Source organism: Rhododendron vialii, chromosome 1a, assembly GCF_030253575.1.
Source record: "Rhododendron vialii isolate Sample 1 chromosome 1a, ASM3025357v1".
Lineage (NCBI taxonomy): Eukaryota > Viridiplantae > Streptophyta > Magnoliopsida > Ericales > Ericaceae > Rhododendron > Rhododendron vialii.
In genome coordinates, this window is record NC_080557.1 from 17,879,396 (window position 1) to 17,889,989 (window position 10,594).

General features: G+C 38.5%; 3 protein-coding genes across 4 annotated transcripts; 1 reads left to right on the forward strand and 2 right to left on the reverse strand.

Moving 5' to 3' along the window:
- The first annotated feature begins 4,005 nt into the window (after positions 1-4,005).
- LOC131317800 (large ribosomal subunit protein eL15-like) lies at positions 4,006-6,292 on the forward strand. Of its 2 annotated transcripts, none has more exons than XM_058347458.1 (3): positions 4,006-4,091; positions 4,903-5,069; positions 5,870-6,292. In XM_058347458.1, exons 1-3 carry the CDS (start codon positions 4,088-4,090, stop codon positions 5,942-5,944), a joined length of 246 nt encoding a protein of 81 aa, XP_058203441.1. In that variant the 5' UTR covers positions 4,006-4,087; the 3' UTR covers positions 5,945-6,292. The 2 variants fall into 2 exon arrangements, with proteins under 2 accessions (XP_058203441.1, XP_058203433.1); XM_058347450.1 differs by having other exon boundaries at positions 4,011-4,091; positions 4,870-5,069.
- Positions 6,293-6,683: 391 nt separating this feature from the next.
- LOC131328985 (uncharacterized) lies at positions 6,684-8,430 on the reverse strand. Its single transcript, XM_058361992.1, has 4 exons — positions 8,359-8,430; positions 7,672-8,265; positions 7,435-7,557; positions 6,684-6,975 (listed from the first exon to the last, which is right to left on the reverse strand). The coding sequence occupies exons 1-4, from the start codon at positions 8,428-8,430 to the stop codon at positions 6,907-6,909; spliced, it is 858 nt and encodes a 285-aa protein (XP_058217975.1). The 3' UTR covers positions 6,684-6,906.
- Positions 8,431-8,457: 27 nt separating this feature from the next.
- Positions 8,458-10,209, reverse strand: LOC131328996 (uncharacterized). The gene is made up of 3 exons (XM_058362003.1): positions 9,632-10,209; positions 9,229-9,296; positions 8,458-8,732 (listed from the first exon to the last, which is right to left on the reverse strand). Exons 1-3 carry the CDS (start codon positions 9,751-9,753, stop codon positions 8,458-8,460), a joined length of 465 nt encoding a protein of 154 aa, XP_058217986.1. The 5' UTR covers positions 9,754-10,209.
- Positions 10,210-10,594: the final 385 nt, after the last annotated feature.

Sequence of the window (10,594 nt, forward strand, 5' to 3'; positions counted from 1 at the left end):
TATTCCCAAACAAATATTGGAAATCAAAACTCCAAATAGATTCATCCCAGGAAGACAAACCGATGATTATTTTTAACAGGAAATATCATAGGACAGTCCGACTTTGAAAAATCACAATAAAATCGTACTTTTAACATTTTCCAATGATTTTAGGGTCAAAAGTTGCAAAACAAGATGTACTTTAAAAGTTGTGAAGGAACCCATGTCAAATTTGAATCCTAAGGATGAAAAATTGAGAAAATACAGTTGGTTCGCGAATTTATCTAAAAACGGATTCCCTAGTTGCAACCCAGATTTTAAAAATTCACTATAAATTGAATTCTTAATGGTTTTGAGTGATTTCAGTGACAAAAAAACAAGCTTTGAGTCTACTTATATTGTAGGAAGGAACCAAAACCTAATTCGAAGTTTACGATTGAAAAATTACATAAAAATTGAGATCCACTGAACATCAACTTACCTAATACCTAACTTTATCTTGAATTCAACTATAAAAGACATGGAATTTAATATTTAAGAGTGGAATTCAACTCAAGAATTATGAAATTCTATTGAAGAGAAGCATGAATTACCAAGTTGGAACTTTAATTGCAAATAACTAAGAGATTCCCTAGGTATTCACCCTAATTAAAGGCCCAAGAGGTGTTTAGTGTTTGAGCTCTAGTCTCAAGATTTCTACCAATTTTTTCTTACAAAAGTACACATAATCACTTGGATCTTCGATGGAGTTCAAATCATTTTATGGAGAAATGAGTATGAATGAAATAATATACGTACATTAACTGTAGCTGTTGAGAGGAGTAAATAGCCCTCATCAAACTCAGTTATGTGATAATTGAGGACACCTTTGTTTTGTATATACACTGATCGATCCCACGTGGCTTTGGGGAAGATATCAAAAATGGATTTGTAACACCCCGACCCGAAATTCATACGCAACTCGATTAAATGTAAACACAATATAGGAGCTGACACGTAAAATTATTTAGTTTTATTTCGGAATAAGAATTGGGAATATTTTCACATTTTGTAAGCATAAAAAGAAAATAATAATAATGATAATTAGACACTTTACTTAGAAGGTAACAAATATCATGAGTATATATACAGTGGTACGTAATAACTTTGAAAAAAAAGAGAAGAAGAAAAAGAGAAAATTCTACTTATTTCTAGAGAAAGTAGGGTGCCATATCATAGATATACTACCGCTGTCTCAAAACGTTTGTCTGGTCCACAAAACGAGGACTCAAAAATAATACATTTCTTTCAAGAAAAAATTCAAATTTTTTTCATAAATTAAAAGAACTCATCGATATCTTGTTGGAAAAAATTTAAATTTTTCTTGCAAAAATTACATTATTTTTACATCCCCGTTTTGCAAACCGGACAAACATTATGGGATGGAGGGAGCTTGGATACCTCATAATTATAGCTTTGCCATGTAATATATATAGGCTTGCCACATTAAGCTTGGGATTATGACACTTCATAAGTTAGGTGTCAAGATTATGGTAATTCAAGAAGCATATGAATAGAATTTTACCCCTTTCGATAAGTTTAAAGAGAAAAAGAAAATAGTTAGTGTTTTACCTACCAGCACTAATACGGCAAAGGAAGGTTGGATTAATTGGTGTTAACAATAAGGTAAAAGAAGAGAAATAGAAGAAGGAAAGAGGGAGTGTTTCTGCCGTGCTTTATTTTTCAGCGTTGAGCTACCACCACGTCATCTGGAGTTTAGCAATGGTACGAATTAAGTCTTCACTACACTCACAAAGTTTCAAGGTGAGATACTTATACTTTAGTTACATGAGTTTTCTTTACAAAAGTAGCATGATTTTATGTTGAGAAAATATTATAATTTTATTTAAGATATTCCATGGAAAACGAGGTGATAAATCTTTCAAGTTTAAGAATAGAAACACGTTAGACAAAGGTGATGACGTTGTAAAGTTTAAGCTTAGAGAATGAAAGCGGTCAGACAAAGGTGATGACCTATTGATGCATCCAGACAGTTGTTCCGAGTTTGGGGGACGCCTAAAAAGATACCATAACACAAAAGGGAGTTATACGGATGGAAAGAATGTGGCCTAGTGGCTAGTGACTTGATCATTTCACTCAGCAAGAGAGATCGCTCCCCTACAGAAAGATTAAGCTGCTGAATGAACATCATAAGATTAATAGTTTCAAATTCCGTCTCAGAGACGGAGGTAAATGAAGGCTTATGGGGGCCATGGCCACCACGTGTTTTCTGGATTATTTATTTATTTATAAATATTGTACTCATGGTGCCTGGTGGTCCCCCAGGTTGGACTTTGAGAAAGAGACTAGAAACAACATGGGTGGCCCCCACTCTGAAACTAAAAACGTGTTTGAAGCCTAGAACAGTAGAACCAAAGACCACATGAGCCCCCACTTTGAAATTGTACCCTAGAATAAATTAGGGTTTTTTTAGCCGGCAAATACAATCGAGATGCTTGAACAGTTACAAAAAATAATTTAGGGCTTTACGCAGACGACCGGCTCTCTCTCTCACGATAAAGTAGGAGCACCCACCTCTGCTCTCTCTCAAGTCTCACCTCTGGCTTTGGAGTCTCTAGACCGCAGGTAATTCCCCCCCTCTCTCTTCCTTTGGAGTCTGGACCAGTTTGGATTTTAATATATTTGTATTAGTTGTATAAACTATAAAGCTCCGATCTTTGCAATATTTTTATCAGAGCATTGAACTGGCTATCTCTCACATGTCGCACCTGATTTGTACTAAAAAAAGATATGTTTGTTTTGTATTTGTAGTTTATTGATATGAGAATGGTGTCTACCATTGATGGGTATTTCAAAAAAAAAACTCCAAATTGTTCAATTTCAGAGGTCAATGCTGGTGAGATCTCATTGCTGGCTTCAACAACTATCGATATGCCAACAATCGAAAAAATTGACATACCAGAGGAAAATGCTGGTGAGACTTCATCGCCAGCTTCTACTACTAGTATTGATATACCAATATTTGTTTTTTGTTTGTTAGATATTGTGTTTTGTATGTGGTGTTATTTAGACATTTGAATCCTTTAGATTCTCGAACCTTGAAATTTTAAATTTTTGTTGTTCATAGTTCGGCCCCCACGTGTACAAAATCCTTGTTCCGTCCCACGTAATTATTTATAATTACAAGCAAACAATCTTCATGATTTTGTAAGTAAATTAATAAGCTATATATCGGTTGTAACTATAAATACTTGTACTAATAAACAGGTATGTATTGACGGAATCATTCTTGGTTGCATCGATCCCCTTCCTCGAGGAATGGTGGTTAGAAATGGTTGAAAAGTAGTCACTTGTGTTTTTCAGTCAAGTTCATGTTGAACCCATTTTTAACCCACCTTTTTTTTTTTTTTTGAAACGATTTTTAACCCACCTAAATCCATATAAATATGGGTTGATATGGGTTCAACCCATACGTATCAACCCATTATATAATGTGGACGGATTGGGTTGGATTACAAGTGGGTGGCTTTGTACAGATTAATAAAAAAGGAGAATATGGGTTGAGATTACCACCTCTATTATTATATATTAAAGGAGTGTACATATAATTGAAATAAAATTGAACTCTCTCCTACATAGACATATATTACAACCAATGTTAAATGTACTTAGGGGGTGTTCCAGTTTTGCTTCCGTTTTCCAAAGCAACTTTTGGTGTAATGAACAGTACCAAAACCGAATGGGCGTTCCACTTTCTTCCAAACGGTTGTTCCTTTTTAAAATGTTTATAGCCGTAATGACCATATTGCCCCTTATAAATTCCCCAGACGGCCCTCCGTCTTCTTTCTCTCTTCGTTGCCGCACAGAGCAGACGCACGCCCTCCCTCCCTCTTCTTCCCCAGACGCCCTCCCTCTTCTTTCCCTCTTCGTTGACGCACAGAGCAGACGCGCAGACGCCCTCCCTCCCTTTTCTTCCCCAGACGCCCTCCCTCTTCTTTGACGCCCAGAGCAGACGCCCTATTTCAAACCCTCACCTCACTCATTTTTTGTCTCGCCCAAACGAGTAGAGAGAGACTCAGAGAGATCTCTACTTGAACAAAAACAGACAATGGGTAAGCATTTCTGGATGTATTTTCCCCTGTTTGCAAATCTAGATTTGGTTTGTTTTTCCGCCTGTTCACCTAATATGCATAGATTTGCATAAATGGTATGAATGATTTCATTTTTTCTTCGTGCTTTGACGTGAAGCTGGAACCTCTTTTGGGTCTTGTTACTTTCATTGTGCGCTTCATATGGTACCGGATTTGGGTTGTTTTAGGGTTTGTTTTTTTTTCCCCTTTAGTTTGTGACTTGTCAGTATGAGTTCTTTTGGCTCTGATTAGTGGCGATGTTATCGAAGATCAATATGTATTAGAATGTTGATGCCCTTGGCTTTGTATACATATACATCTGAATTTTCGAACGTATCTGAATTCAAGTTCATACATTAGGAAAGTTTTTGTTTCTGTAAAGCTATGAATTTGAGCTGTTTATCATATGTTGCATCTTGATTCCGACAAGATGTATATATTGGTCCTGATCAAGGAAACACATATGATTTTGAAGTTGGAGGTGTTGAATAGCATACATAAAGCAAATGATCTTACGGGTTAGGTAGTAATTTTTTCACTAAATCCCAGGGTGGGGTGAATCGCATTCTAATTCTACAACTATAGGTTCGGATTGTTGCTCATCCCTAGCTTCCATACCTTGTTAGTCATTGCTTTTGAGTAGTTGGGTTTTGCATATTGATATGCTCAAGCTCATGGAAACAAGAAATATTCAGATAGTACAGCACCATGTATATGCTGATCTACGGTTATAAAACATTTTGGTCTGACATCTGTTAAGTAAATTTGGTTTTTGTTTTGGGAATAATGTTAGGGGCTTACGCTTACTTTTCGGAGATATGGAGGAAGAAGCAATCAGATTTGATGAGGTGTCTGCTGAGGTGGAGGTGCTGGGAATATCGCCTGCTTCCTTCCATCTTGCGTGTCAGACACCCTACTCATCCTGATAAAGCCAACAGATTGGGTTACAAGGCCAAGCAGGTATATGATGTGTTTTGATGTTCGCGTCCGATGTTTTCCGTTAACTCTTGTTAGTTATTTTAGTTTGTGGTTTTGCTGTTTGTTTTTTGTGGTGAGTTATTTCTTTATAAAAACACACCAAAAAAGAAGGCAAGGGCATAGCCTTCTTTTGTTTTTGTTTTTTTTTTTGGGGGGGGGGGGGGGGAGGGGGGTGTTCAAGCCTAAGGGGATAGCCTTGAACCCCATTGACACCAACAATGAACAGATTGGTCATTTTCAGGCTTTAAATTTAATATGTGATTGTATCAAATATGGTGGTGGTCTACTTTCTACAATGCCTGTACCGGCTGTACGTGTCCTCTTAAGTATGTTTTGTTTTTAATTCTAATTCCTCCAGCTTTAGTGTACGTGGAATGCTTTATATGCCTGTACATATCTGATACACTCAAGTCTTACATGTTTGCTCCAAAAGTTTGTGAGACAAAGTGACAAACTTGTATGTTGTACGACATTTTTGCGGAGCGTGTGGTAGTTTTTTTAATGCTTTACAGTTAAAGCAATGTCAACTTAATTGTGGTAATTGGTATTTCATGGTTCAAGCCGGCGTGGATTTTTCAGGTTCTCTTTGGAAGGATCTAAATATTCAGGCTCATGAAGTACATAGACCGTCTGACAAGCCTTTCATCTGAATTTCATTAGAAACCCAATTTTCCCTTGGCAAAAACGGGTGCTGATGGGGACTAGGGTGCTATATTCTTCCTTCTTTTTCTGGTGTTTTGAAACACTTCTTGTATGGCTACCGAAAGTAATTCTTTATTTAGGGCTATGTGATTTACCATGTCCGTGTAAGTCGTGGAGGGCGAAAGCGACCAGTTCCCAAGGTTCTCAACTCATAGTGGCTCAATGAGGTTTGTACGAGAATCACTTGTGATTTCAGAAGGGATATGGCTTCATCCTAGAAGCCAGATGTGTTCGCCTACCGAACACTATTGAATGCTTGATTAAGGAGAGTGAGGCCTCTGGGGAATATATTCCTGTTGCGGGAGTGTAGTTGTGATACAGGCTTCAAAGAAGCAAAAAAAACTAGGCATTCATGTACATTTTAGTGGGAGATTGTTCAGTAGATAGGCAAAGAATGTATCAACCTAATTCGGAGATGGTTTCCAAGCCTATCTCCATGGATGGTTTATTCAGAGACATTTTTTCCATGGTTTTATCTTAGTTGTTACCACATTTGAGGCTTTTAACCACATTTGAGGTACTAATTTCTGTGATTTCGCGTAATGAACAACACCTTTTTCGCGCAATGAACAGTACTATACATAAGTTGTTTCTGCTAAAACGCAAAAAATCATTACAGAACGTTTGGAATCCATCACTTTCTATGCAGTGTGTGCAGACGGAAACCGATAATAGTAGGGCGTCGGCTCCGGTGGACCAAATGTATTTCAAAGGATTGAGTAGGAAGCAGGGAAAAAAATTTGCTTGACCATACCATGAATTTTTCAATAGTACAAACGATAGAATAACCCAAGTACAGGAGTGCTCTCCAGGAAAAGGGAATTAACACTCCTCAGGTCAATTTCTTCGTCGACGTTGTGGTTGTTCAGCACTTGCCCGATCGTTGTTCAAGGCTGTCATTATGCCGTGCCGCACGACTTCCATGTCCAAAGTATTTGCAGACTGAGGATATAGGTAACCTTCAGTGTCCTCCTGCGCCGCATACGTGGGATCAATGTCTGGCAGATCCTGGAACACGTACCTCTCGTCCGTCCAGATCGCTTCTTCCAATTCGTCATCGTGTATAGAATTCCGTATAATGTAGTTGTGTATTGCCATGGAAGCAATAACAAACAGCTTATGAATGCGAAGTGGATAAGTTGAGCTCTCCTTCATCATTCTCCACCGACTTTTCCACACCCCAAATGTCCGCTCAATTGCAGAACGAAGTGATGAGTGCTACCTATTAAAATATTCGTACGGATCCATATGCCGTTTTCGTGAACGCCTAAAGTCTTCTAGGTGGTACGTGTAGCCTTTGTATGGTGCGAGATATCCGTCGCTATTTGGATAGCCACTGTCCACCAAGTAGTATTTACCTGAATATGGCATGACCTTATTTCAAAGACGACACATCAAATGCCTACTGATGGGCAGAGCATGAGTTGGGGCTAATCACGTGTAAATATAATCAAAGCATTACTTGGTGGTAATTGTGCATTTCACAAAAAAATGTTAGGAAAAAAACTTGTAAATCTGGGACAACAACATTACCGTTTGGCGGATGGGGAAACATATTTTTGCCCCTGCCGTAAACACATTCTCTGAATACGTGGTAATCGTGCATCGATCCCTCCTATCCAGCTGAGGCAAATGTGAAGCAGAGATCAAAATCGCAAATGGCTATTATGTTCATCGTGTGGCCACCCTTGCGACCAAAATATTTTGTGGCATCTTTCGGCGGCGGGTTGCAAAATACATGCGTACCATCCATCGCCCCAATGCAATCCTGGGAATGATGTACATAACACATTAGTATACTGGGGTGACGTCAAATACTATATGGTTTTTTTTCTTAACATTACCAAAGTACGGCAAATTAATATATAGCCTTCTAACTTACCATGAAATGTCTATACTGAGGTCTATGTGACAAGTAAGAATGTGGGTGATTATCGCGCGGTTGAATCTCTTCTTTGGCCATACGCGTCACACAAACCAATACTTTATTGATTTGCCTTGAACAGGTAGCCTGCCCATGGTTTAATAACTCCCCCACGAGTTTTATGGAGCATCCACGCAATATGCATAAAAACATTGTGAGGCTCTCAAAAATTCCGATTGCATGTCTTCGTATTGTGTGGAAGCCGTATTTGAAAACCAATTCCTCGCATAGCTTCACGAAAACTTCGCTTGTCATGGAGAAGTTCTCAGGACACCTTCTAGCATTTGGGCAAGTTAAGACTGACATCACCCAATCAAAACCGTTGTGTGTAGACGTATGGTACGGTATCCTCACAATCTCAACTGGGACGTATTGAAGTGCATGATTCTTAAGCATTTCAAGATATTGCACATCTTTCTCGTAGACAGCGTGTGCGACATGTTCAGGAACATCATCTTCATCTTCAAGGAACAAACTTTCGTCGGTTTCCATGGGATCCTCCTCTTCCGTTTCACTTGCACCATATTCACCCCCATCTTCGGTACCTTCATTCTGAAACCCACCGCACTAATTGGACGAACTCCCGTGGCCAGTCCCACCGTAACGACTCCCATATTCAGTCTTTTCATTACAAAAGAGACCTACGTTTGACGTACTCCACAATGGAGCTCCACTACCAGCTCCTGACCAAAGAGAAGTTTGGTTGTCGTGAGGCATGGGAGAAGGTCTTACGGGGGCTTGCCCTCATGCCCCTCCCACGTCCAACGCTCGGTGACAACATGCTAGTATGTGTATGTTGTGAGGACTGCAAGAAGTTGGCTTCTTGTGCAGCCTGGTCGAAGTTTGGCTGGTCATAATAATGGGAGAAGTGTGGTTGTTCATAAGACTGCAATAATTGTCGTCACGGTGAAACCTGTGAGAAGTTTTGCGAGAAGTTTTGCTCTTCTGAAGGCTGCAAGATGGCTTTGCGGGGGGTTGACCTAATTCCCTTACCACGTCCACCTCCCGGTGACGACATGCTTTGGAAAAAAACAACATAGTTGTTTAGGTACAAAAGTTCAGATTACAATAATGTGCCCGAACACATTTACATAACTAGCAAACCCATGCATTCATCTGAAACACAGTAGAAGTCCCAAATATGACATCGATTTCTACAATATTACAAGGTCTTATGCAGTACGAGTATTACAAAAAAACGTACATAGGAAAACACATAGTACAAGTGGGTTTGGATTACAAAAGTGGAGTTAACTTAATTCTTGTCTTTCATTTTAAAATTTAGTGCATATTTGAACGCATTTGCATGGCTAAAGACTTTCGTTAAGTTAACTTTAACTTTTTAATCCAAACTTTTACAATGGCATACGCAGTAGGGCAACAAGTAGTAGGACACAAATTACAATTCCAATAAGCATTAAGGTCCGGACGGCATTTTCTAAAGCTAACATGCATTGACTTAAGTTCTGGCCGTTGAAGTTGTAAGCTTCGGATGACTTCGTGAAATGGAATGACCTATCATCTTGAGAATGGGCGACATTCGGAATACTTTCATTGCACCAACCATTCCACTCCCGGCAAGGCTACTCAGAAAATAAACAAATAAAAGGTCACAACAAAGATTGTTTAAGGGGGTGTTCCGCTTTTTAAAAAAAGTAACTTTTAGAAAAAGAAGGCAATTTTAAGCTCAAAAATCATGTTTACGTAAATAATTTTCCTACAATGGTGAACTTGTTTGATAGATCTCATTGAAATCTTTTAAATGGTGCAAAAAAATTAAAAAATTATTTTCCATTTTTATTATATTTGAGCTTTAAATGACCCTTTTTTTTTTCTTCTAAAAGTTCCTTTTTTGAGAAAGTGGAACACCCTTTAAATCATTTTCCTAAGTGAAGGTCACAAGAAGTGAGAGGCTTACAGGGTCACCAGGGCAGTCATAGTACCACTAGCCAGGGTGCTTTGCGCGGGAGCCAGATTTTCTTGGAATGTAAGGACCAACTCCATAAATGCATAGCCTTGTGGGCCATGTAGAGGTGGCATTGGACGCAGCGGAAGCCATGTGGAGTGATTGGGAAATTTGTTATGACTCTAATATGGAAAATAGGTTGTGGACAATTAGAATGTTGGGGTAACAATATGGTAATTTTAAGTTCTCTATCCTCGTACTAGACAAATGCAGGATAAGGAACGCTCGGTGACACATTGAAACCGGACTAAGAAAATGACATGATAACAATTTCGAACCAATAACAAAAACCAAATGAAATTAATGCAGAGGAAATAGCAGGAAGTTGAGTTGTCTAAGACTACATTGTTCAAATTATACTGACTTGCAGACTAGTCCCAAACAACTCGCATTTGCTAAATGATGAGATATTGCAGTATGAGAGACATTAGATTCCCTAAAAAATCTAATTGTAGACTACTAAAACAGTACATATCTATGTAAACTGTTCTTTGTGAAAAGAACGCACCCTTAGAGCATCTCCAATAGACTGAATGACATCCTAAGCAAATTATGTTGTTTAGTACGTAGTCACGTTTGTAGGACGACTTAACCTAAGGTCAATAGTCGTACGTTTGAGACCGTAGGCTTAATAACGTATAAATTACCAGCATAGTGACTTGCAAAAAGATTACCACTATTAAAAATATTCTTCATTCCAAAATATGGGAGGTCACCAACATAATCAATGTCTTTGTCAATATATCAATTATTAACACAGATGACGGAGGCTTCAAAAGCTATAATACTTACCTCCAGCTAACAAATATGGCTTCATATGTTGTCAAATGCAGAGGAAATAACACGCAGATTGACATCTATGGACAATGCAGGATTGATATGCAAGTGTGACTAATATGAACGAGTTCTTCTCTT

Excerpts from the sequence above, each read along its gene's own strand:
- LOC131317800 (XM_058347450.1), top strand. Across the intron at positions 5,070-5,869 it reads TGGGTTACAAGGCCAAGCAG|GGCTATGTGATTTACCATGT; the intron begins GTATATGATGTG and ends TTCTTTATTTAG.
- LOC131328985 (XM_058361992.1), bottom strand. The coding sequence starts at position 8,430 with ATGCCTCACGACAACCAAACTTCTCTTTGGTCAGGAGCTGGTAGTGGA. Across the intron at positions 8,266-8,358 it reads CATTGTGGAGTACGTCAAAC|AATGAAGGTACCGAAGATGG; the intron begins GTAGGTCTCTTT and ends GGTGGGTTTCAG. Across the intron at positions 7,558-7,671 it reads CTCAGTATAGACATTTCATG|GATTGCATTGGGGCGATGGA; the intron begins GTAAGTTAGAAG and ends CATCATTCCCAG.
- LOC131328996 (XM_058362003.1), bottom strand. The coding sequence starts at position 9,753 with ATGCCACCTCTACATGGCCCACAAGGCTATGCATTTATGGAGTTGGTC. Across the intron at positions 9,297-9,631 it reads ATGACTGCCCTGGTGACCCT|CCTTGCCGGGAGTGGAATGG; the intron begins GTAAGCCTCTCA and ends TTTTCTGAGTAG. Across the intron at positions 8,733-9,228 it reads GCCCATTCTCAAGATGATAG|CATGTCGTCACCGGGAGGTG; the intron begins GTCATTCCATTT and ends TTTTTTCCAAAG.